We start from the raw sequence: 27213 nt of genomic DNA, 5'->3' as shown, positions 1-27213 counted from the left end.
ATTCATGGTAATAACCCAAGAGTTAATAACTGTAACAGTTACTCTACCCCCTGTCGGAGAATTTCTGACCTAGAAAATAATTGCGTGTGTCCCTTTGCCTCAGGCACACCTGGGAAACAAGTCTTCTCCCGCCTGGGGAAAAACACCCAGTGTCATCTCCCCCTGCGGGAGTGTATATTCGTCCGGGAAAACAGGAAAACCACTTCTACCTGGAGCCGAAATTCAGCCATTCCTCCTTGAACTGCTATTTCCATAATTAAAGATGAGAATGAGTCCAATACTAGCCACTGGCAAAGTGTTTAGGATGAAGAAAAACACTACAACTAGGAACCACATCACAAAAGATTCAAAGGGGATTATTGCATGTTGGGCATTGAGTCCAAACCCGACACGGTGCCTGTCACACGCCGGAGGTGACGATGGGAGGGTGTGCTCACTCTCACTGAAGGGGCACTGGCTCCTTTGATCGACCAGTATGAGTAATTAAAATCCAAATCTGGGGGCATTTGTCAACTCCTCCGACACATGCAAATCACTGACATTTTAATAGGCACATGAGAGCATCCTGGGGACTATTTGCACCTTTAAGATATTTCTGAGAAGTGTTTGATAAATCCCCTCTAATTTCCCTAATAAGAACATCTCCTCGAGCACTAAGAGGAGGGTTTCAGGAAGAATTTTGAAATTCCACTTAATTAATGGTATTTGCATCTTCTTCCTCTTCAACCGTGATTTCCGTGGCCGTGCAGGCTGGACAAGGCTTTACCTAAAACACAGTTCTGCAAAAGGGGAAAAATATAGAAACACTGGGCTGATTCAGAGCTCTAGAGACAACGTGTGTGTTAAGCTGAACTGAAATTTTATTCACATACCTGAATCCGTGAGAACTCATGAGAGATGAGCCCTCAAGATATCCCTTCCTTATTAATTTCCTAGGAGAAGGTGAATTAGAAGGCTTTGTCTATTGCAGACAGGCCCCAAACCATCATGAATTAATAAGAAAATTCGCCTTGAATGTGCAAATTCTTTCTCAACTCTTAAATCCTTTAAATCCAAATCATTGAAGCAGCATCTACGAATAATATTAGCTTCCCCATTAATTGAATGTTTACATTGTATCAGTCTCATTATGTCTCTATTAACTTAATTATTTAACGCTCACAAACTTGCCCATACTATTGCTAGTCCTCTCTTAAAGATGAGAAAACTGAGCTAAGGGGTGTTTGAATTCTCAAAGTCCCACATCTAAGAAGTGGTTGAACCTGGTATTGAGACAGGAATTCTGATTCCTGAATTCATGTTTTTAATTACCAAAATGCTGTCCTTCATAAGAAACTGGCTGTCACAGCAGCCATCCCTCACCAAATAACGACAGTTTGAGGGCAACAAAGCATTCCCATTTATTCCAGGAAATAGCCACCACGGGGGGAAAAAAAGAACCCTTTGCCCATAACATTGAGCAATCCTTCTTTTGAAATGTCCCCAAGCTATCTGTGTGCCCCCTTGAAACCAACTAAGGACTGCCTAAGGTACCCGAAGACCAATTAGGAAGTTAACAGTTTGCATTCCCACCAAAAGTGCAAAGGTGTTCCCAAAGTGCCCATCCTAATAGAACACTCGTCAGAGACTCGGTGTTTCATGTTTTTACTCCATGAAACTGACTCTCCGTTGAACAGTTAAACTCCCGCTGGAAGGAAAGTGACAGCACCTGGCTCTCTCTCCCACAAGTTTTATGAATAAGCAGCCATTGTTAATTTAGTCTCAGACTTACTCTTGTCCTTCATAGCCCAACACAAACCAATTTGACCCTTTTGATTTATGACCATGTTAACGTACTGAAGTTCAAGTATTCACAATTCTTAGACTCTCACCCAGTGAAATTACAGTAAACTTTATTAAAACATAAAAGGAATCGATGTTACACTCTGGTCAGGTATTACCATTAAAAGACGTAAATGAATGTTGGAGTCCTTGACAGATTGATTGTGTTGTTTTAAAATGATTAATAGAGGGACCTAGAGGGAAAAAAAAAGAACTGTCTCCCATTCACCCTACTGGTCTAAGTCCCCATAGATAGAAAAATATGTCTACACTGCATCAAGATGTGTCGTTTGCCCCAGAGACGCCAAGATGGCCCTAAGTGTAAACCACACCAAAATCTGAGCATGGTTATATATCCCCACATAACCCTGATCTTTAAAGGACAGAGAATAAAAAGTTTACTCTTTTTACTCTCCATTTGTAGCTATTAGAAGCAACAATTCATCTGCCAAAAGATAAACACTGCCACCTGCTGAGATAAGAGAATAAAGGCAGGCAACCTTATGCACTGTCAAAACAGCAACATTTTCTACTTTTTCATTAGTGAGAAGGAACATTAATTCGTTAAGATCTCACAGTCCCAAGAAAATAGTAGCAAAGGCAACTTTGTTCAGAGAGATGCATCCAACATTTCCCAGAAGGTAGAATGAACAGCAGTTCTGGTCTTCATTGTATTTACAGCTTCCAGACAACTTTTCTGAGATTTCCACCTCTTGCATTCTCAGAAACTCGTTTGTCAGATCTAGTAATGAAACTGAAATTCCAAACTCAAGAGGAAATTTAGGAGTAGAGAGAAACTGATGGTTTTACCTTAATGTGCAGAATTTAAGGACCCCTGTGACACACACACACACACACACACACAAAACTTTATCATTTCCTCTCCATGTTTTAAGCCAATATCCTTTCTGAGGATTTCTTATAAAAACCAGAGTATTTCAGAGGAAAGGAGAAAAAGGTGGAGGTGGCTAGTAAAAAGGAGTAGAAGACTCAAAGCTATGAAAACCCCCTGGTGGAATCTTCCAGATGTTACAATGAATAGAGGCCTGTAAAATTCCACCGTGTTCACCCTAAAAGAACAGGGCAATCCTAAAAGTAACATTCCCAAACACAGACTACTCTCATATAACCAAACCAAAGTCAGAAAGTATCAAACCATGAATTGTCATAAGAAGACATTTTGAAGGCTTCTGGATCTTGTAACTTCCAAAGCATAAAAACCAACTGAATACTCTTTCTGGGCCAGATTTTATGCAATAATAAGAAACCGTTTTCCCCATCATGATTCAATCATTTCATCCTTTAGGTTTTATTTCAAAGTATACTTCTCCACAATATACTTTTATTTCTAAAAAAAAAATGAAATTCCCGAAATTTCATAGCCTTTTCACCAAAAAACTAATCAAGTTCTTTGCACCTAGTGTCTCAGAGACAATAAGCAATTGTTGAAAGATATAATCCAGCTATGACTATGTCTAAAGAATTAATACCCAACCACTTGCAAAAGACTGGGGACCTAGATTGAACATTTGATATACTTTTATTGAGGTGAAATTCATATAACATAAAATGAACCATTTTAATGTGAACAAGTCATTAGCATTTAATAGAGGGTTGTACAATCACCACCTCTAATTCCGAAACATTTCATCACCCTAAAATAAAACTCTGCTCCTGTAAACCAGGTGCTGTCCATTTCTCCTTACCCCCGATCTGTGGCAAAACCACCAATCTACATTCTGTCTTTATGGATTTACCTATTCTGGGCACAGCAAATAAATGGGATTACCCAGTATATGATCTTTCGTATCTGGATTCTCTTACTTACGGCATAATGTTTTCAACAGAGGTTTACCTACATTGTAGCGTATATCAATACTTCATTTTTATGGCTGAATAATATTGCGTTGTATAGATATACCACAACGTGTTTATCCATTCACCCGTCGGTAAGACAGTTAAGCGGTTGTGAACAGTGCTGCCATGGATATGAGGGTACATTATGTTTAAGTACCATTTTTCATTTTGGGGGGTAGGGAGCATATATACCTAGGAGTGCAATTGTTGGGTCATATGGTAATTGTATGTTTAGTCTTTTGAGGAATCTCAATATTGATGTTTAAATCATGAAAAATAACAACATAAAAGATGGCGTTTGCCAAAAGCAGAGGTGAATCGAGTCACAACCAACCATAATTGAATCTAGTTGAGCTCAGGGATCTCACCCGAATGAGTACAGCTGTGGAGAGGACACTTTTCTGCGCTAGAATCTTTACTCCCTTTAAGAATATAGGTGGACCTGGGCCATATTTAAGAATCATAAACTCATTCCAATATAAGGGAAAGGAAAGAAATATATGTGAATCATAACCTGTCACTGGCTTATTGTGTTAGTAAGTCAAAAATCAGTACTTTGGGTATCACAGACTACATTTAAAAATGAGGTCCTTTGTGGGGCACCCGGGTGGTTCTGTCAGTTAAGCGTCCAACTTCAGCTCAGCTCATAATCTCAGTCTGTTGAGTTCGAGTCCTGCGTTGGGCTCTGTGCTGACAGCTCAGAGCCTGGAGCCTGCTTCCGATTCTGTGTTTCCCTCTCTCTTGCCCCTCCCCCCTCACGCTCTGTCTCTCACTGTCTCTGAAAAACGAATAAACCTTAAAGAAACTTATTGAAAAATGAGGTCCTTTGTAATAATGACCATTAAAGAAATATCCAGTGTCAAAAGATAAGAGACTCTTAAATATAGAGAACAAATAGAGGGTTACTGGAGGGGTTGGGGGGCGGATGGGCTAAATGGGTAAGGGGCTTAAGGAATCTACTCCTGAAATCATTGTTGCACCATATGCTAACTAAATTGAATATAAAATATAAAAAATAATGAGATAAAAAAAAGAATAGAAACAGAAACCAGCTAAAAACAAAAATATATAAAATCCTTAAAAAGAAAAAAAACAAAGAAATACCCAGTGTCAGAAATGCAGTTACATGAATCAGAGAAAAAAAAACCTTATAGTGTTATCCATTAATCATATTCATTTAGTAAAACATTGATCTCATTAAATAAAACTAACTCCATTTGCTTCACATAATGAGTACTTTTCAACGTTTATTTATTTTTGGGACAGAGAGAGACAGAGCATGAACGGGGGAGGGGCAGAGAGAGAGGGAGACACAGAATCGGCAACAGGCTCCAGGCTCTGAGCCATCAGCCCAGAGCCCGACGCGGGGCTCGAACTCACGGACCGCGAGATCGTGACCCGGCTGAAGTCGGACGCTTAACCGACTGCGCCACCCAGACGCCCCTAATGAGTACTTTTCAAAGTGACTTTTGTGGTTTTTCTGCTCTGAGTTTTCTAAGCCTTTCGGTATTTTCCAAATACTTTGTTTTATAGGTGCCATTATGTTAAGATTAGGTAATTTTACTAGGCAATTAAACAAATACACATTTTACTATAAGAGAAGCCCTACCTTACACACTTGTGACTTTGTCCTTGTCTTCATTGTCTTGGCATGATTTTGACAGCGTGCATTTGTGAAATAGATTCCACAGGAAGAACGAGTGGAGGCCTGGTCTTCCTCGGGCTACAGTTGCTGGGTGCAGAAACTTCCAACTGAGAATGAATACCTTGCTCTTACAAGTTCACACAGGCCATCCTATTGCTAAGCGACCGCCTAGGTCATTACTGAATCTCCCTTTCTACTCTCCAAGTGTGAATAATAAGAACACTTGGGGCGCCTGGGTGGCTCAGGTTCACAATCTTCCAGTTTGTGGGTTCGAGCCCTGTGTCAGGCTCTTTGCTGACAGCTCAGAGCCTGGAGCCCGCTTCTGATTCTGTCTCCCTCTCTGCCCCTCCCCCGCTCATTCTCTGTCTCTCTCACTCTCAAGAATAAAAAACATTAAAAAAAAAAAAAAAAAAAAGAATCTGAGCCCTTGCTCTTTTCTACTTCCAAAAGCTTTTATTTTTAATTTTCATCTGGTATCTGTAATGTTTGGGATAAACATTTCTACTCTGTTACAATATGATTGCTAGGAGAAATGTGAATTTAGGATTCCCAGGCCACAGGAAATTGGGACCTTGCTACTAAATAACTGAATGCCTAATAAAGGTCCAAACTCAAACTTGTATTAATTGGAAAAAAGAACCAGGCTTCATCATGTTTATTTTTAAAAAGTTATTCAGGGGGTGCATGGGTGGCTCAGTAGCTTCAGCGTCTGACTCCTGACTTTGGCTCAGGTCATGATCTCAGTTTGTGAGTTCAAGCCCCACATTGGGCTCTGTGCTGACAGTGCAGAGGCTGCTTGGGACTCTCTCTCTCTCTCTCTCTCTCTCTCTCTCTCTCTGCCCCTCCTCTGCTCTCTCTCTCTCAAAATAAATAAACATTTAAAAAATGAAAAGTTATTCAGAGGATTCAAAGGAAATCCAAACAATTTTTAAAAACTACATGCTAGGGGCGCCTGGGTGGCTCAGTCAGTTGAGTGTCCGACTTCGGCTCAGGTCACGATCTCGCGGTCCATGAGTTCGAGCCCCACGTCGGGCTCTGGGCTGACGGCTCAGAGCCTGGAGCCTGCTTCCGATTCTGTGTCTCCCTCTCTCTCTGCCCCTCCCCCGTTTGTGCTCTCTGTCTCAAAAATAAATAAACGTTAAAAAAAATGTTTTTAAATAAAAATAAAAAGTACATGCTAGTATGTGAAACACACACTAACCATGTTGGAAAAACTCAGGCAACACACCATTATTTGAGGCCTCTCTTGGCCATATATAGATACACACACACACATATATACATATATATGTACATATATAATAAATGTATATATATACATATATATGTATATATACGTCTCTGTGTGTGTGTGTGTGTGTGTGTGTGTGTGTGTGTATGTATACATTATAGCCTTTCTAGGCTGTGAATTCATGTCTGGCTACTCCCTGGCCAAATGATCTTGGGCAAGCCACCCTCCCTCTCCTAAACTATGTGTTATCAATTCTAAATTTGGGCTCCAATAATTCCTACTTCATTCCTCTTTATCAAATGAACTGAATTATGTAAAAGTCTTGTAAACTGTAAAACATATAAATATTTGGAGGATTATTTTTCTGTTCATTTTAGAAAGCAATCATCGGATAGAGCAAAAGGAAGCCAAGATAATTAACGAGAAGATTGTCTCAGTTTCTAGTACAGAGGTAATGACATTACATATTACAGATAAAAATGGCACTAAGACTGGATAGCTAGAATTTTTTTTTTTTAATTGAGGCAAGTGTTTATGATATGGTGGGCAGATAGAGAAAATAAAGAGAAAAAAGGCAAGATGGTTCCGTCAGTGGCAGGAATAGAACTGCTAAGATGTTGGGGCAAATGAAAATCATAGAAAGGGAAGTAAGTTCTCTTTCTGGAGTTGATGAGATTAAAAAGATGGCAAGACACCTAAACCAAGAAAACATGTCAGGCATCTAGCAACAAGGAAGGATACACAGGACAAGTCAACAAAAGGAAACAAAAGGGAAAGCCCTCAAACCCTGGGTCCTTGGGTCCTCTTGCCACTAAATAACCAATTTGGGGGGGGGGGGTGCACCTGGGTGGCTCAGTCAGGTAAGCATCTGACTTCAGCTCAGGGCATGATCTCATGGCTCAAGGGTTCAAGCCCCGCCTCCAGCTCTGTGCTGACAGCTCAGAGCCTGGAGCCTACTTCAGATTCTGTGTCTCCCTCTCTCTCTCTCTCTGCCCCTCCCACACTTATGCTCTGTCTGTCTGTCTCTCTCTCAAAAATAAACATTAAAATTAAAAAACATTTTTTAAATGTTTTTTAATTTATTTTTGACAGAGAAAGAGAGAGACAGAGAGACAGAGACAGAGAGACAGAGCATGAGCAGGGGAGGGGCAGAGAGAGAGGGACACAGAATCGGAAGTAGGCTCCAGCCCCGAGCTGGCAGCACAGAGCCCAACGTGGGGCTCGAACTTACAGACCGTGAGATCATGACCTGAGCCAAAGTCGGACCCTCAACTGACTGAGCCACACAGGCACCCCCCCCTTTTTTAATTTTTTTTTAAATGTTTATTTATTTATTTTTGACAGAGAACATTAAAAATTTTTAAACAACCAACTTTGGAAATGACTTTGTTTTAATTGTGCCTTTTGCTACTTGCCACCAAAATCATCCTAATCAAGATAACCGTGAAGTTGAACAAAAAAATGAAATAATCTTGGTAAGATAACTAAAAAGATTATAGAAATTTTGAGCCAGTTTTTACAATTCTTTGTGTTTGAGAAGGAACATGTCTTTAATTATAGTAATTACTTTTTCTTGTCATTACAAATGCCCCCCCTTGGAGGGGTCTCCTCCCCTTGGAGACCCACCAAGGTAAATTGTTTGAAGAATAACCACAGCTGTGGGGAGACAGGAGATAAGCCACTTGTAATTTGAAAGATTATGGATGTGTTTTTAAATCGCTATGTAAAAGTTGGGCGTATAAAAAGCAGTGTTCAGTTCAAAAAGCATTTATTTTGTCTCTAAATCAGGCATTATGCTAAACCATGAGCTACTGCAGTTTTAGACAGGAGTTGTTAGAAAAGAGATTTCATTTTTATGAGAGTGATTCACTTTCCTAAAATCCTATATTAAATCTGAATATATGAAGATGGGTTAGACATTAATCATTTATACTGATGATCACCTCACATCTCAGCGCTTCTGTCCAAGAGAGAAATCTTAAAAGGACAATGATCCCAGGGCTCTTAAATTTTAATTGATAAAGATTTGAGTTCTATTTCTCCCCAGGATACCTATAATACATTAAAGTGAGTTATGTTTCAACTATCACTTCTGAGTAAATAATGTTATGTTCTTTCCTGAGAAATGTGCTCATGTATCAAAGATAGTTTTTTTAAGGTGACTGCTAAGTCACTGTTTATAAGAATAATAGAAAATATTCATCATGCTTGCCAGATATTCCCAATCCTCAAAACAAGAATGATTATTATCACCATTGTCTAACTGAGGAAACTGAGGTAGCGTGGTGGGGGTAATGGTCCAACAATTCAAAGTTGAAATCAGAGTATGTATGTCCAGGCAGGGGCGCCTGGGTGGCTCGGTTGGTTGAGCGTCCAACTCTTGACTTTGGCTCAGGTCATGATCTCATGGTTGTGAGATTGAGCCCTGCGTCCGGCTCCACACTGAGTGTGGAGCCTGCTTGGGATTCTGTCTCTCCCCTCTCTCTCTGCCCCTCCCCCCTCAAAATAAATAAATAAACATTAAAAAAGAGGAAGAACATACGTCCAGGCAATTTGACTCCAGACTCCACACACACTTCACTTCCTCTCTACAACACTCCAGATGAAAATTAAGTGAGTATATTATCACTTCTCTTACGATCTTCAGTGTCCAAACATTTTTTTAAGTAGTTTTAAAAATACTGCTGGAAGAAGTAAAACTTCCAGTTATTAAATAGGTCACAGAGATGAAAAGGACAGCATAAGGAATATAGTAAATACGATTGTAGTAACATGTGGTGACAGCCAGTGACGACACTTCTGGAGTGTATAGAATTGTGGAATCGCTATGTTGTTCATCTCAAAGTAACACCACATTGTATGCCAACTATACTTCGATAATAAAAAATACTACTGGAAACCTTAATAAATATTCTATGAAGAAAGATTGCCTCAACACATAAAAATTAGAGGAGCCTTTTCTGACCAAGGGCTTCCTACAGCTAAATAGGTCAGTGAGACGTAGAATGATCTCCATGACCATACAATGGCTCTCTCTATTGAATGACGTAACAAAACAGTATTGCGACTTTCCCTAAAGCCATCAGAGTCAGAGGAAGAGCCAATGGCAGCTTCTTCTTCCTGGGTTCATAAGAAGTAGCTAAGTTTTGGCCCAGGTTTTTCTAATCCGAGCTCTCCTTGGCTTCACCATCTCTGAAGTCCTCCTTCCAGCAGCTGCACTGAAGGTTTTGTTTATGTTGTTCTGCTTTTGTTTTATTTTTCTTCTTGGGTTCTGGACACCCGTAGATGATCTGAGGGGTAATTCTCAGCCCATACCTTCCCACGGATACATCTGATACTCTTCTCCCACAAGTGTTCATTTAAGCACGGAGTATAATGGACGCGATGTCTTTGGTAGATTATCTAACTTGAGTGTGACTCACCTTCCTCATTTTCAGATCAGGACCGTCACCTGCTCGGAAACGGTTGGCTGGAGGGTTGCAGGGATGACCTGTGTGAGGTGGGTGGGCAGTGTCTGGCAGGCGACACCCTCAGCCACACTGACCACTCTTGTTATTATTAAGAAAATGACTCCATGAGACTCTAATGTGTTCTCCTGCTCCGGATTCAAGCATCAGTGGTTCTACCTTGTGCTTTATCTTTTAACAGCAACTTTTAATGTGCATTAAGGCACGTTTACATAGAAACACCTTTTAAAAAAAATAGCTTTCAGTATTTCAGCAGTAATCAGGTTGGTGTTGGATGAATTTTCCTGGTATCCCAGTTGCTTTCCATCCAGATTTTTTAATTCATTCGTCTGAATGTCTATCCTGTTTAACTTTTTTTTTTTTAAGAAAAACCTGCCCATATATTTTACATCCACTATGAACTCGATTCATATTTTCTATTAAGTGATATCCATTTTGCCTTCCTTATATGCGACCTTAATTTTATCAGTGTAGGTTGGCAACTTCTTTTCTGGGGGGAGGAGGCATAGATACACTTTTGAATATGAGGGAAGATTAAGTTTCCATTCCAATTTTGCCTCTCCTTCCTAGCTGCACAAAGTAAAATCACAAAATAAGTAATAAACCTTCTAGTCAATTTCCAAACATACATGTCCTCCTCAAAACGTGGGAATGCAAACTGGTGCAGCCACGATGCAAGATGGACTTTCCTCAAAAAATTAAAAATAGAACCACATGATTCAGTAGTTCCACTTCTGGGTATTTCCTGAAGCAAATGAAAACACTAACTGGAAAAGATCCATGCACCCCCATGTTCCCTGCAACATTACTTACAATAACCAAGATATGGAAACAACCTCAGCGTCCATCGCTGGGTGAATAGACTAAAAAACGTGGTCTATAAATACAATGGTATAGTACTCAGCCATAGAAAAGAAGGAAGTCTTGTCATTTGCAACAATATAGATGGACCTTGAGGGCATTTCGCTAAGTGAAGTAAGTCAGACAGAGCAAGACAAATATCATATGATCTCACTCTATGTGGGACCTTAAAAGAAAACCAAAACAGAAAACAAATGAACAAACAAACAAAAAACCACTGAGCTCATAGACACAGAGAACAGATTGGTGGTTTATGCCTTTATACCAATGCAGGGCGTTGGGGAGTGGGCAAAATTGGTAAAGGCTGTCAAAAGGTACAAACTTCCAGTTAAAAATAAATAACCCCTAAACGTGTAATATACAACATGGTGACAACAGTCAATAATACTGTATCGTATATTTGAAAGTTCCTAAGACAGGGACACCTGGGTGGCTCAGTCAGTTAAGCGTCCGACTTCAGCTCAGGTCATGATCTCGCGGTCCGTGAGTTCGAGCCCCACGTCGGTCTCTGGGCTGACAGCTCGGGGCCTGGGGCCTGCTTCGGATTCTGTGTCTCCCTCTCTCTCTGCCCCTCCCCCACTCATTTTCTGTCTCTCTCGCTCTCTCAAAAATAAATAAACATTAAAAATTTTTTTTAAAAAGTTGCTAAGACAGTAGATCTTAAAAGTTCTCATCACAAGAGACACATACATCATACATGTAGATGGGTAATTCACTCACAACTGCTTCCAAAACCTTTATTCAACAGATTTTATAAGAGCTTTCAAAGGAGAATCTGAGACACACTGTGAAATCACTCTGATTTCCTTTATCACTATCATGATGCTACTAAAAATAAAAACAAAGATGCAATCACCAGTGACATTGGCCACACATTGTGGTCTCTCCTATTATTTCCATCAAATACTATGAAGACGTGATGTAAGTTTATTAGTTTTAACGGTCATATCTGCGAAGCTAACGACAGCATATAGTTGACTTGTGGAAAAAGAGAAGATGTGAAACATGAAAATAGCTTGCTTGACAACTGTGAAGCTCTACCTTCACCTCCATCGCTAGCAAATCCGCTCATCAGCCGGCTCTCTTCCGTCAACGCCATATCCTACAGGTATTATCCTTGCTACCTAACGAAACAAATTGCACAAAGTTATTTTTCCTTTATTTTATTCACTAACTCTCTCTTTTTACAAATTAACATCTTCTGGGTCGTTGACAATCATCAATACACTCAGTGTGTCCAGTCGTGGAGCCTTTGAGCAGCTCGGGCATTTGGGGAACGAAAAAAAATTTTTTTAATGATTCCTGTCAGTCACAAATTGGGCAAGACTGTGTCCTACTCACAGGAGCGAAATTCACAGCATCTCAGAATTGGCCAAAACGAGAATGGAGCCACCCCAGGCATCCCCTCTGCTTATCCTCTCTGCCCTCCCCTCAAACGATGCCATCAAATGGAAAAACAGTGAACTTGAACACCCAGATGTGTTTCTCTTTCCCGTACCTGTAATGATTATGTTGCCTTTATAGTTGAAAGCACATGAAAAGATCTCATCAGTGTGCCCCTCAAGAACCTGGAGGCACTGACCAGTCTGAGCATCCCAGATTCTCGCTGTTTTATCAGCGCTGCCCGTTAGAAGACGATTCCCTTGGGGGTTGAAAGAAATCTACAAGACAGAAAGGAAAAAGGATCACAGTTTTGTGTAATATGATTCCCGACATATTTTTCACCAGCAAAAAGAGGACATTACTAAGCACCTGTCATCTTTATTCTTACATAGAATAGTTCCTTCCTGATGGGAAAAAATATTGCGGGGATTAATACATGATTATTATTAATACATAATAATTCTTCTAGACAGAAGAAATTAACTGGCTACACCCCCCCACCACTACCACCACACACAACAACTCTAAGGATAAAGACCGAAGCTCTCTTCTAATTTGACTATTCCCCACCTAGCCTCTTTCCAAAGTCTTTCCAGGCAAGCCAAGCGAGCCCTGGTGTGGATGAGGACACAAGTCAGGCTCCTTCAAATCCAACCCCCTATGTCATCCCCGTAACCCAACTTTCTGTAAGCAAAAGCATACAGATCCTCCTTCAACCTGGCCACAGAATGACTGAATGTCGTGCCTACAGGCAGGGACTTTCATTCCACTGCCACTCAAAGCAAAGCACGTTGCATAAACCTGTGCTTAGTGCCTCCTATGTGCCAAGTGTTGTCAAACGTATCTGAGCAGCTGTCAAAGGAAATGGTCAGTTCACTATTCCTTTGGGCACCATGCTTCTAAGCCTCTCTAAATCATCATAACACAATGATTTGGGTCACATCCTCTAGGACTAAAAATTTGATGAGGGAAAGGCTCAAGGCCATGGCTTTTTTTTTTTTTTTTTTTGTCCTTATGTCCCCAGTACAATGCCTAGCACAGTGGAAGCTATCAAAAAGCATTTGCTGAGGGGTGCCTGGGTGGCTCAGTTGGTTAAGCATTGGACTCTTGATTACGGTTCAGGTCATGATCTCACTGTTTATAAGTTTGAGCCCACATGGGGCTACATGCTGACAATGTGGAGCCTACTTGGGATTCTCTGTCTCTCTCTCTCTCTCTCTCTCTCTCTCTCTCTCTCCCCCTCTCTCTGTTCCTCCCCCATTTGTGCTCTCTCTCTTTCTCTCTTTTAAAATATATAAGCCTAAAATGCAATAATACAGAGTTTGAGAACTCTTCATTTTCACACATACACAAAAACATGTGCACTTGTTGAGTAGGACACATCACGCATGTCAAGTTATTAGACCAGCCACTCAGAAACACAGTCTGGGCTCTCTTCCCAGGCTGTCTCCCACATCCGCACTTCCCTCTCTCCCTTCCTGCCCATCCCAGCCTATGGAGATGTGCTCTGCGTGGCCTTAGAGACCAACGCTGGAAGACAGGAGCTCCTGAGCTCCGGGCCACCAGCAGCAGGTATGGGGGGAGGGGGGCGTGGGTTGGTGGGGAACACCACAGGGACAGTTCCAGGGTCTAGGGGCAGCCTTCCAGGACCTGAAGCCATCAAAATTATACTTTAAAAGGAAGGAGCAAATCTGATCTCAGGTACAAGACCAAAGAACTGGGCTGAACTGGGTGGGAGTGGAGGGTCCCCATGTCCAGATCTTTCCAAAATTGTCACAGGACATGGCTAAACTTCAGATCACTAATTGGAAGTCTCTGCTCTGTGAATCACATATGGGTGAAGCTTATACAAAATCCTAAGCTACAGCTCTGAAGTTTCAAAATAGGTCATTTTAAACTCTACTAAGTATTGGGGCACCTGGGTGGCTCAGTCAGTTAAGTATCTGACTTTGGCTCAGGTCACGATCTCGCAGTCTATGGGTTCGAGCCCCGCGTCGGGCTCTCTGCTGACAGCTCAGAGCCTGGGGCCTGCTTCGGATTCTGTGTCTCCCTCTCTCTCTGCCCCTCCCCACCTCACGCTCTGTCTCTCTCGCTCAAAAATAAATAAACATTTAAAAAAATTTAAACTGTGAAGTATTAAATATTTCCCGGACACACTTTCTCAATTGCATTGAATTCACAGCACACTTGATACTTGCTGAACAGCATGTTATTCTGCATAATATACATTTGTGTGTCAGCCAAGACCGAGAAAAGTACTTCACAAGTTTCTTAAATGGCTTTAATAAGTATCTTCCGCTAACTCGATCTTTTGCTGATGGCTGAGAAAAAATACTGTCTTAAACTGTCTTAAAGATTTTAGGAATCATTTATTACGCTGAGTTTGAGGTCACACTTAAAAATATCGTTTTTATGATCTCTAGAAAGAGTAGGATAATTGGGCAAACCCTAGTGCCAACAGACCACTATGCATTCGATTCTTTTTAACTAAAGAAACTGCTCCAGATGAGAATGCAACTCACCTTTGAAATTTCACCTTCGTGGCCTTCCAATCTGGCAATGCATTTCCTTGTGGCTGCACTGAAAACCCTTGCCGTTCCTTTTTGAAAGAGTGGAGATACATATGAATTCATGTGCAATACAGAACTTTGAACCATGTGCTTTGAATTATGTAAATATCTATCCTTCTGACATACAGGCTCTGTGTGTTTGTCTCCCTTCCTGCGGCGAGGGCCACCACCTGAAACTGTCCGTGCAAGCTGGTGCCACCGCGGGAGAAGAGGGGGAAGAGGGTGCGTCTATAGCCCTGAGCTTACTAGAAGAAACAATGGGTTCCAAGGTCAAAAAGGTGGGGAAGGAATCCAGAAAGAAGATCTTAAAGAGAAAGGGGAGAATCAAAACAAGTTTTGAGAAGCTGGGGATGAAATAAGCCACCAGACCAGCACCACACACCAAAAAGCGTGTAAGGGCACAGAAGGTTCAGGAGGCCTTCTTGAAAAGGAACAACAGCCACTACTTGCTGGGCAAAGAATAGGCATTAGGGATGCCTTTCTACAGAAAGAGCTAGTAGAATGGTCTGTTCCCAGATGTTCTCCAGTGCCCAGAAGTGCCAAGCTCCCAGTAGACACCCATTAAGTGGATACAGGATAGGTGGGTGGATGGATAGGTGGGTGGATGGATGGATGGATGGGTGGGTGGAAGGAAGGAAGGAAGGAAGGAAGGAAGGAAGGAAGGAAGGGGGGAGGGAGGAGGGAGAGGTATATACATTTCTTTAGAATTAAGGAGTGGAGGAGTTAAACAAGTGTAGAAGGAGAAAAACAGCAGTAGTAAAATTATCAGAAAAAAGTTAAAATTTCTCTAGCCAGGTGAAGGCTGCTCTCTTATTGAAATTATAACTTTACACAGAGGCAAAATTAGTGCAATTAAAACATTAGATAGAGGGGCGCCTGGGTGGCTCAGTCGGTTGGGTGTCCGACTTCGGCTCAGGTCACGATCTCGCGGTCCGTGAGTTCGAGCCCCGTGTCGGGCTCTGTGCTGACAGCTCAGAGCCTGGAGCCTGTTTCAGATTCTGTGTCTCCCTCTCTCTGACCCTCCCCCGTTCATGCTCTGTCTCTCTCTGTCTCAAAAATAAATAAACGTTTTAAAAAAAATTAAAAAAAAAACATTAGAGGCAAAATTAGCAAAGATAACGAATTTTGGTTACTTAATTTTCATTCAGAGAAGAACAAAATATCTTAGTAAATTTCGTCCTTGCCCTTCCGACAATGTCAACTTCAGGAAGGAGTAGATGAAAAGTGCTATTGTACAATCAATATGACTAAAAATATAAAACTTGCTACTTGGACATTCCAAAAATCCTCAAGTGACCAACATGTTTTAAGAATGTGTTAATGCGACAAAAGTGAATATTCTACATAGATTCATTCTCGAAATTTCTCAGAAGCATTTTAAACCCAGGCAAGACAGAAATAATATAGTCTGAAACTCTGATTTTTAAAAAGACAGAAATATGAATAGGACACCAAAAAATAATTCAGTCTTGAGAACGATTCCAATGAGGAAGAAAAAGGTGATATATACACACAGATGTAGCTGTGTAACTAACCCAGGTAACTAACCCAGTTGAATGGATCCAATTTTAAGAAGGGGGTGTGGGGCAAGAACCAGAGATTAAGTAAACAAGATTTCCTAAGCATCAAGACTTCTTAGAAGGTACACAATGGGAAGAGGCTCACAAGACACGCCAAAAGAGAAGAAGAAGATTTTTTTTTTTGAAGAACGTCTTGTTGAACAGGGAAAGAATAGAATCACTGCTAGGGGGGCTTAACAGATGGTAGAGAAAACAAAAGGAGAAGAATTGAACGTGCAGTTCATTCTTACCCATCCCTCAGCATCCTGATCTCCAGACCTGGCTTCTTTCTGCCCCCCTAGTGCTGACAAAGTCCTAACATGCTTCCTAATCTGCCATTCTCTATAATTTAACATTCTTTGTAATCTAACATTCTCTATATCCTCACATTCTATGTAAAACATATGTATGGTATTCTTCCTTGTCTCCCCCTCCACAGTACAGCTCCATGAGGGAAGGGATTCCTCTCTCTTCTGCTCATTGATCTATCCCCTGCTCCCAAAACGATTCCTGGCACAAAGTAGGTACCCTCTCTACTTGTGTCTAATGGATTTTTTTGTATAAGTGAGAATGATATTTAAAATGAAAAGGGTAGATTAATTACAGTTAAGGGATGATTTTTAAAAAGCCAAGCTCTGTGATAAGATGAAAAAGTAAGTGGTTACTTTGAAAAAGTAGAACTCTCAAATTCAGGGTGTTTATAATTCCAGAGCATAGAAAGAACTTTATGTATGATCAAAGGATCACCTTTGAAAAGTCCTAGTGAGTAAGAGAATAAGCATGCAAATGTAATTTTTAAAAAGGAGACATAGGTGGAATAAAGACTGTGTAATTAAAATGAATCACTGGCAAAACTCTACAAGTCATTGTAACACAAAAGATACGCGACTGCTTAACAGTATGTTAGCCACAAGGAGCAAATGCAGGAAAACTAAGAACAAATCACGCCCCCCCCCCAAAAGCCTTCCATCTTTGCTAGAATTCCTGAAATGGCTGTTAAGAAGTTTACATGGACATGGTGTAGAGTCCCCTGGAGTCACGAAGGAATTGGACATGATAAAACATCATATGTGAATATCAAAGAGATGCCTTAGACACAGTGGAGGCTTATGCGTGTTGACATGGTGATGACACAATCATAGCACAGCATGATACGCATTCATGGGAGCATGACACAGACATAGTGTCCTATGTGGCCATCACAGAGACGAGGCAGACATAGTATAGCACGATGTATGCTTGTCCAAAGAGATTAAAACACACAGCGTAGCAACATATGGGGTCATCAACAGGTGGCAAGATATATTGGAGCATCATACATGGTGGTCATCATGGACATGACACATACTGTCACACTTAGCATCACACTTAGCTGTCTAGGAGATGCTGCAAAATAGCATAGCGCTCCCCATGGTTATCAAGGAGATGATATAAACACAGTATAGGATATACAGCATATACCCTTACGAGGTTGTCAAAGACCTGAATAATGGCAGAGCATTATGTATGTATTGAAACATTCTGGAGTAATCGCACACCATGACACATACTTAAGATATGATCCAGAGTGTGGCATCTCATGTTTTTGTCAAGGATATGATGCAGACGTCAAGAAGCGTCATTCACCGTCTTCAGGGAGTTTATCCCTGGTATAGCATCATCCATGGCTCTCGGGAGGTGGGGAAGTCACAATGTAGCATCGTGTACAGTAGGTTAAAAGATGATACAGACAGAGTGTAGCATGATTAGCAAAGACACGATACAGACATGTCATACTGTGGGATTTGCAAGAAGAGAAGTCTTCAGGCAAAAGACACAAACATGCTGTATGTCGCACATGCTGTTATTGGGCCAAACTGCGGTCCCCACAAAACTCATATGTTGAATTTCCAACCCACCGTGCCTCAGAAGTTGCTTACTTGGAGATTGGGTCTTTTTATTTTATTTCTTTTTAATTTTTAAATGTTTATTTTTAAGAGAGAGACAGACAAAGTACGAGCCGGGGAGGGGGAGAGAGAGAGGGACACACAGAATCCGAAGCAGGCTCCAGGCTCTGAACTGTCAACACAGAGCCTGACTCGGGGCTCAAACCCACCAACCGCGAGATCATGACCTTGGCCGAAGTCGGACATTTAACCAACTGAGACACCCAGGTGCCCCAAGATTGGGTCTTTAAAGAAGAAATGAGATTAACATGAGGTCCTTAGAGTGTGCCCTAACCCAATATAGCCGGTGCCCTTGTAAGAAAAAGAGATTAGGACACAGACACGTGCAAAGGGAAGACCATGTGAAGACACAGGGAGAAAACTGCCATCTGCAGGCCTCAGAAGAAACCAACGCTGCCAGCACCTTGATCTTGAACCTGTAGCTTCCAGAATTGTGAGAAGAGAAATGTCTGTCTTTTAAGCCACTCAGTCTGTTGTACTCTCTTATGGCAGCCCTGGCAAACGAATACAGTTATCAAAGAGGTGATGCAGTTACAGGATGCCATCACATGGGCTGGCCACAGACAGTGCAGGGTCGCGCGCAGTGGGCAAGATGACACAGATATCTCACAGCACCATACGTGATTGTCAGGAGATTCCTTATAATAGAGCATCACGCATGACTGTTAAGAAATATGCAAACAGAATCTATAGCTTCATTCGCTGACCAAGACATGATGAGACACAGCATGGCTTCGTACGTGGTCGTCAAGGAGATGACCAGAAATGGTGTAGCATCACCCTGGCTGTCAGGGAAGTGATGCAAATATGGCGTGGTGTCGTACATTATCAGGGAGAGGACACACAGTGCGGTGTCATATGTGGTCATCAGAGGGATGATATAGACACAACTTGTGTCATATGTGGACATAATAGGCTCGCCACAGACATATTGTAATGTCGTAGGTGTTGATCAGGAATACAAGACACATAAATTTCAACATCACAAATAATAGACAGAAAAGTAACACAGAAATAATGCATCACCATATCCTGTTTTCCAAACGACACAGACATAGCATGGCGTCATACATGATCATCACGGACATAATACAGAAATAGTTTAGTCGCATGTTGCAGGGTTGTTAAAGGGGTGATGTAGTAATCGTAGAGCATGACACATACTTGTACAGGGGGTTTCACATAATGTAGCATGGTTTTCTAGGATATGGTGCATATATCATGTAGCATCATGCATGGTCATCAAGGAATCTCTCCTAGTATAGACATCATACATGATTATCAAGAAAATGATATAGCTTTATATGTTGCTAGGAAGAACATGAGACATAGTATAACATCATACATGTGTTTTAGGAGATAACACAGAAACAGCACAGTACCTTACTTGATTGTCAGGGAGATGAGGTAATTTTCAGGGTATGACACACAGTGTAGCATTATATATGGTTGCCAGGGAGATGATGCTATCAGAGTGTACCATCATTAATGGAGGGTAGCGAGCACTTAAGCATCACATAACATTATTAATTGTTGACACAGATTAACGTTATACGAGCCTACCATTGAGATGACAGGCACTAGGGCATCACACGTAGCACTCAAGGTGACACAAAAGGTATAGCCTGAGGAGCAGATTTCAAAAACACAATCCAGACATGATGTGGAATCATGTAGTTTTGTAAGTGAGGTGAAGCAGACATAGCGGATCTTGAAGACGTGTTTGCCGAGGTGATGAGGTAGAAATATTACAGCGTCGCACATAAATTTCTAGGAAGTGGTGAAGATATGGCAGAGGATCATACATGGTTATAAGTGATTAGATGAAGGTATAGTGTAGTATCATACAAGATTTTAAAGAGAATGACAAGGACTGTAAATTAAAACATAGCAGTCGGGTATATGATATAGACACAAGATAGCATCGTACGTGGTCATTAGAGGGATAATGTGGACTTCTGTGGCTCCCTTCATGGTCATCAGGTGGATGATATAGACACAGTGTAGCATCACATTTGGTCTCCAGGGAGATGACAGTTCAGCATCATACTTGGCTACCAAGGTGAGGTCTCTCATGGAATAGCATTGCATATGGTTACCCAGGAGATTAGGTAGACTTTGGATAGCACCACACCAGCTTGCCAAGGAGATGAGGCAGATAAGAGTGCAGCATCCAGTGTGGTCTTTAAATGATAACAAAGTCATTTAAGTGTAACTTAAAATGTAATCCTCATATAGAGAGATTTACTACATTGTGTCAGCACTAGGGGAGCAGAAAGAAGCCAGGTCTGGAGATCAGGATGCTGAGGAATGGGTAAGAATGAACTGCACGTTCAATTCTTCTCCTTTTGTTTTCTCTACCATCTGTTAAGCCCCCCTAGCAGTGATTCTAGTCTTTCCCGAATAGAAAGAATACGGTGCGGACATAATGTAGCATCGTAGGTGGCTATTAAAAGAATTATGCACACGAGGTGCAGCTGCATACGTGGTCATCAGCTGGATAACACAGGTGTGGGGTAGCATTACCTGCAGTCTTCAGGAAGATGACACAGTGTAGCATCATACTTTATTATCAGAGTGATGACTCAAAGAAGAGCATCATACATGGTTGTGTGATGTCATGAGATGACATAGACTTAGTATAGCGTCACGTATGCTGGCCAAGGAGATGGTGCAGATGTGTCATCGCATGCAGCTGTCAAGGACGTGATGTGGACATAATGACAGGGTTGCCAGCAAATGATGCGGAAGTCGTGGAGTCTCTTACATGCTTGTCAGGAATACATAGTTATGAGGGTGACCTGTTGTTTAGTATAATAAATTACCACCCAAGACAGAGTGTATTCATAACGTTGTAATACCGATGCTTGTCAATGAGGGGGGACAGATGTCACATAGCATGATATGCAGCTTTCAGTGACATGTCAAAGACATGGTGTAACATCATATTTATTTGTCAGCAAGGTGAGTTCATGGTAACCATACACGGTTATCAAGGAGAGGATACCTCCTAGGCAGCAATCAAGGAGATGATGGAGTGAAATGGAATATCGTGCATGGTTTTTAAGAAAATGTGAGTATGGTGTGTTATCATTTACGGCCATCAGGAGGGGATGATGGTATAATGTAGGGTCTTACTTGTTGACCCAGGGCTGGAGTAGATGTACCCTGTAACTTGTGTCCTGGAGGGATGAGATGGGCATAATAATATGCACGGTCAACAGGAAGATGACAGAGATGTATTGTAGCATCATATGTGGTCTTCAATGAGTTGAGGCACGCACAGTTTACCACCAGTCCACGGTTACCAATAAGATGATGCAGATATAGTGTAGACTCATCAATGGTAAGTGAGAAGATGACATATAACACAGCATCATGTGTGTTCGTCACAAAGGTGCGCTATACGTAATGGAGCAGCACGTGTGGATACAGGAGATAATACAGACTTATTATAGCTCTATGGATGGTGGTCAAGTTGATGAGGTCAACACAGTGTAGCATAATGCAGGATTAGGGAGATGATCCAGAATATACCACCATCCATAGTCATCAAGGAGGTGTGAAGACCGAGTATAACACCAGACGTGGTTGCCAAGGAGGTGACACAGATATCGTGACATGGTTACCAAGAATACGATACGGGCATAGATACCAACATCACAGAGATGAGGCACATGTGGTTTGTACCACAGCTGGTCATCAGGTAGATGACCTATAGTGTAGAATTATACATGTTTCTCAAACAAAGCATAAATCCCCCCCCCCATAAATTAAATGTATGAACCGATGACCTACCATCGGCTGAAGCAGTAGCAATAAGTTTTCCAGTGTAATCAAAACAGCTGTCTAGTATTTCATCATCATGGCCTGTTAATGTTGCCACATATTTTCCATTTGCAGCGTCCCACAGCTACAAGTAAAAAAAAAAAAAAAAGACGACTATGATAACTTCCTGTCTGAAGTGCAAAAACAGCAAATAGTAGTCTTGATGACATGCGAACGGCTGGCTAAATAACTGGGCCAAGATCATGTGTATCATTTTCACATGTTCTGTTAATTCTACCTGGATTCATGACAAGAGACCACAGCCAACCAACTAACAAGGCACACTTTGGACGAGGAGAAGATCAGAGACAGACATTTAGGATGGGTAGTACAAATCTGCCACGATAGTAGGAAAAATCTCAAAGTGCCTGCTTCGCTGACTGGAGAGGAAGTGTCCTCTTTTCATAAGAAGGTCATCAAATGATAAGGAGCTTGATCTAAAACTGTAACGCCAGCACGTGAAAAGTACACTAAGGTTATAATACATTGGATGTGTAATCAAATAATAATTTCAGAGCATATTTCTTAGCAAAAGAAAGTTAAAGGCAGGGAGACGTTGTGCTGAGCCTCATTGAGACTGCCTCTAATCAAAGTTCAACAAATGAACAGAGAGAATAAAGAAAAATAACATGCCTTTTATTTTTTTTAAAGATCTTGTAATAATTAACATTGTTTGATCTGATTCAATTAACATTGTGTTACTACATAGTTTCTTTAAACTCGGGAGATCAGAAACAACATTTAAAAATGCCAACTATCCTCTCTGTCTCAAAAATAAATAAAACATTTAAAAAATTTTTTTAAAAAGGGGGCGCCTGGGTGGCTCAGTCAGTTAAGCGTCTGACTTCAGCTCAGGTCATGATCTCACGGTTTGTGAGTTCAAGCCCCACATCAGGCTCTGTGCTGACAGCTCACAGCCTGGATCCTGCTTTGGATTCTGTGTCTCCCTCTCTCTCTGCCCCTCCCCTGCTCCTGCTCTGTCTCTCTCTGTCTCAAAAATAAATAGAACATTTAAAAAAATTTTTTAATGCCAACTATCATTTATAAATTAATATCTTAATTTTACAGTACCTTTGAGATTTGTTAATGTTGCAGGGAATGTCTGACACAGTAAAAGCATGCACACAAGAACTGTAAAGCAAAGGTGTTTCTTGAGCTCACCATGCAGGTTTTGTCCATAGAGCCGGTTAATATCAGAGAGCAATCCCAGTTGAATGAAGCACTGCTAATCTCAGCACAATGCCCAACTAGGGTATACACCTTCCTGCAGAATGGAAAGGATGCATGCTGGTGAACGATGCCACACGTCAGGATATGTGCCCAAATAATGATGTCTAGCCCCCTGTGGGTGTAAGAATCTAAACTTTGGTTTTTACAAAATAACATCTTTGATGACCAAACAATGATGGCTTTACTATAGCTCAAAAAGAGTCAACTAGGCTACTCATTTCATTTCAGCAGAAATATACCAAAACTTTAAGCACTCAAAGATGGCAACATTACTTAAGACAAGACCTCAGAAAGCCATGGGTAAAAAATAATAAAGATGGTCTGAAATTCTGGAAGCGCTCTTACACTGGATGAGCGGACCCCCTGGTAGTTCAGAAACTTCCCCTCAAGTGTCTGAAGGGCCCTTCCTCATCTCGATTGCTACCCCTGATGATTAGCCCCCTTACCAAGATGCAGACAGGTCCAAGGCAGGGCTTTATAGAACAAATAGTCTAATTTAGTTAACATCTTAGCAACTAGAACCAAAAATAATTAGGAAGGAAATTGAAGTTCGTGGACTAAATTAAGTAGGGGAAATTAGCCATGATTTTATTTACTCCTGATATCCATGCCTACCATAATGAGAAGCCACTGAAATTTGATTACATAGTATACAGAATAAGTAACAGCCATACACCCAGGCTACCGTTAACATTCTCCTCGTATGTTGCTGTGTGGCATTATTTGCTCAGAATTCTAAGAAGATACACATGTTTTATGGATCAGAAATACCATTAAATAATGAATTAATTTATTTGTGGTGTGTCCTATTCCTATAGAATCCAAAGCACACTTAATAGATATAAGATTAAACTAATGAACAGCAAAGATGGTCTTCTTAACCCTCTGATTTAGGTTTTAAATTTTTTTAATGTTTTCTTATTTTATTTTTGAGAGAGAGAGAGAGAGCATGAGCAGGGGTAGGGCAGAGAGGGAGACAGAATCCGAAGCAGGCTCCAGGCTCTGACAGCTCAGAGCCTGATGTGGGGCTCGAACCCACGAACCATGACATCGTGACCTGAGCCGAAGTTGTACGCTTAACCGACGGAGCCACCCAGGCGCCCCACAGATTTTAATATTCCTAAAGACAGAGAATACCTTCCAGTTTCAGCTTCCCACACTGCAACTGTATGATCAAAAGACCCTGTGATGATTCTGTCTCCCGAGGTGTTAAAGGACAAAGAGATGATTTCAGCCGAATGTCCCTAGAAAGAGAGTGGATACCGTCACGCACACCTGTGGAAAAACACTCCCTACAAATGCACAATATCCTAGTTGATAAGAGAATGCTAGAAAAGGCAAAACTCTATAGGGGGAAAAAAAGATTAGTGGTTGACTGGGGGTGGCAATAGGGAGAGATTGCAAATGGGCACAGGTTTCTTTCCGGGGAAATGTTTGGAAACTAGAGTTTGGGGAAAGTGGCACTTGACTAAATTTTTCTAAAAGTTGACTTACACACTTAAATCAGGTCATTTTTACATAGTACAGCTATTTTTTTTTTTAATTTTTGTTTCTGTTTGAATGGACAGGGCGAGAGCATGATTTGGGAAATCAGAGGGCTTTTTTCACATTGTCTTAAAAACACTTTTAGAAGAGCTGTATGCAGGGAGCCTGCGTGGCTCAGTGGGTTAGGCATCTGACTCTTGATCTCAGCTCAGGTCATGATCTCACGGTGTGTGAAATCGAGCCCCGCGTTGGGCTCTGCACTGACAGTGTGGAGCCTGCTTGGGATTCTCTGTCTCCCTCCCTCTCTACCTCTCCTTCAAGCTCTCTTGCACACACACACACACACACACGCACACACACACACTCTCTCTCTCTCAAAAAATAAACTTAAAATGATTATAAGAAAAATAAAAGGGCTCTGCGCTTTATGGGTTAACAATAGGCAAGTTTGTGAAATAAAGTTAATAACTTAAAAAAAAAGGATATTCTTGGGGCACCGGGGTGGCTTGGTCGGTTAAGTGTCTGACTTCAGCTCAGGTCGTGATCTCGCAGTTCACGAGTCTGAGCCCCACATCAGGTTCTGTGCTGACAGCTCGGAGCCTGGAGCCTGTTTGGGATTCTGTGTCTCCCTCTCTCTCTACCCTTCCCCCACTCATTCTCTCTCTCTCTCTCTCTCTCTCTCTCTCTCTCTCTCCCTCTCTCTCTCTCTCTCTCAGAAATAAACATTGAAAAAAAATTAAAGGATATTCTTATGATGACTTAACATCAAATAGGTTAATAAATATCTGGCCTTTGGCCTGACTTTCACCTGGTCCCTGTCTACGGTTGATGCATCAGACGTCCTGAGACAATCCGAAGAAGCCCTTCTCTGCAGCAGATTCTACTCTGCAGTGTCTCCCTTGTTTCTCTAATTATTGTAGCAAATTAACATATATTACTTTTTTAAGTAGCGGAAAGGTTCATTTACAAATCAAATTTCTGGTTGATCCCGAATGGCAAAAAACTAAATGAGGCTGAACATTGCAATTCCGAACACACGAAACGAACGTGTTCTCTGGCGGCAGGCAGGTGTAGGTGTGCAGGGACAGATGCGTCCTTCGAGGACTGTCAGGCATGTGTCTGAAAGAGGAGGTAATGCAGAGGCAGCCGCCCTCGGACAGGATGAGAACGAAGATGGAAGGAGGATGCTTACGCTAATGAAGGCTGGCACCCTGCATCCCTCGGCGTTAGTTAAAAAGGGTGCTTTTTCTCTCTCCGGACCATTTTGTAACTTTCTTGGAAAAAGCTCTCCTAGGAGAGGGGTCCTGTGTTTAATGTCCATTTATAATTTGGAAGGATAAGACTTGGGTTTTCCAGCTAGCAGTTCCCACCGATCGGCACAGAGAATCACCCTATTTTTGTACGGGGGTGTGGGCCGCGGTGGGGAGAAGCAGAGGCGGCAGGGAAGTGCTGGACGCCTGGTGGCAGTGGACAGAGGCCCCTGTGGGGACAGGCAGCACCGGGGCTATGGGCGGTGCCCGGTGGCCTTGCTCCTCCTTCCGCTGGCCCCTTGTCATTTCAGACTTTGTAACACAGAAGGCTTCTAAGACTGGGGGGGTGGGGGGTGGGTGGAGGACGGAGGGGGCAGTCATCTTTTTAAGGAAACTTCTGGCAAGTTCTCCACTTCCACCCCTTCCAGAAAGTGCCAGCCTCCTCCTACTTGGCTTTAAGCCAGGAAGACGGCGGTGGCTTTAAGTCACAGTTGGTATGGTTTACAGACTAAAGCCAGTCACAGGAAAGAGCCCGCGTGGCTTCCCCAGCTCTCCCATCAAAGCCTTTTGGAAGAGCCAGCAAACCAACCGGGACACTCTTTTCACTGCAGAGTCTGAAAGCCCAAGAGGTCAGTTTGCAATAAACACAAAAATAGAAACAAACTCAAATGATAGGCCGGTGCTAAAGGGCGGCGAATGAAAATGCAAGGCTCCGGAGGCTGTCGGCATTTTGAACGTACCGTCAAAGTGAGCGCTTCCTCTCCGTTCTGAATGTCCCACAGTTTGGCTGTTGTGTCCATGCTGCCAGTGGCCACGAGGGTGCTTTGAGGATTGAATGACAAACACACCTGAATTACAGGAAGTGGAAGAGATTTGAGAGAGAGAGAAGAGTTTTACGCCGTCAATTTTGCATAGAAAAGCTTTGAGACGCAACCACCTTGGATTCAGCCTAATTCTTTGTAAACCACGCAGTGAAACATCAGATCCGGGTGGCCTGCCTTGTGCCGGTTCGATCCCGAAGCACTCTCCTCTTGGGAAGAAGCTTCCTGTTCTCCCACGGCACCGGGCTCAGGATTTCAG

The 27213-nt window shown here is 41.8% G+C and overlaps 1 protein-coding gene and 1 long non-coding RNA gene across 9 annotated transcripts in view; one reads left to right on the top strand and one right to left on the bottom strand.

Moving 5' to 3' along the window:
• Positions 1-27213, bottom strand: part of DAW1 (dynein assembly factor with WD repeats 1) — a 69996-nt gene that overhangs the window by 7369 nt on the left and 35414 nt on the right. For 3 of the 8 annotated variants that reach the window (XM_011285645.4, XM_019838797.3, XM_045034581.1), the window contains exons 7-13: positions 26874-26981; positions 24536-24642; positions 23330-23432; positions 22139-22253; positions 14788-14864; positions 12381-12543; positions 11787-12002 (exon numbers count right to left, since the gene is read on the bottom strand). In XM_011285645.4, coding sequence (XP_011283947.3) covers positions 11938-12002; positions 12381-12543; positions 14788-14864; positions 22139-22253; positions 23330-23432; positions 24536-24642; positions 26874-26981 — 738 coding nt within the window. In that variant the 3' untranslated portion in view covers positions 11787-11937. Of the gene's footprint in view, positions 1-11786; positions 12007-12380; positions 12544-14787; positions 14865-19903; positions 20111-22138; positions 22254-23329; positions 23433-24535; positions 24643-26873; positions 26982-27213 lie in introns of those variants that run through there. The other 5 variants (XM_045034579.1, XM_045034580.1, XM_011285646.4 and 2 more) reach the window with 5 other exon arrangements.
• On the top strand, positions 20383-22956 carry LOC109502912. The gene is made up of 3 exons (XR_002161817.2): positions 20383-20654; positions 21301-21413; positions 22244-22956. It is a non-coding gene; the product is annotated as an uncharacterized LOC109502912 (long non-coding RNA).

The sequence above is a fragment of the Felis catus genome, chromosome C1 (genome assembly GCF_018350175.1).
Source record: "Felis catus isolate Fca126 chromosome C1, F.catus_Fca126_mat1.0, whole genome shotgun sequence".
Lineage (NCBI taxonomy): Eukaryota > Metazoa > Chordata > Mammalia > Carnivora > Felidae > Felis > Felis catus.
This window is presented reverse-complemented; position numbering and strand designations above follow the sequence as displayed.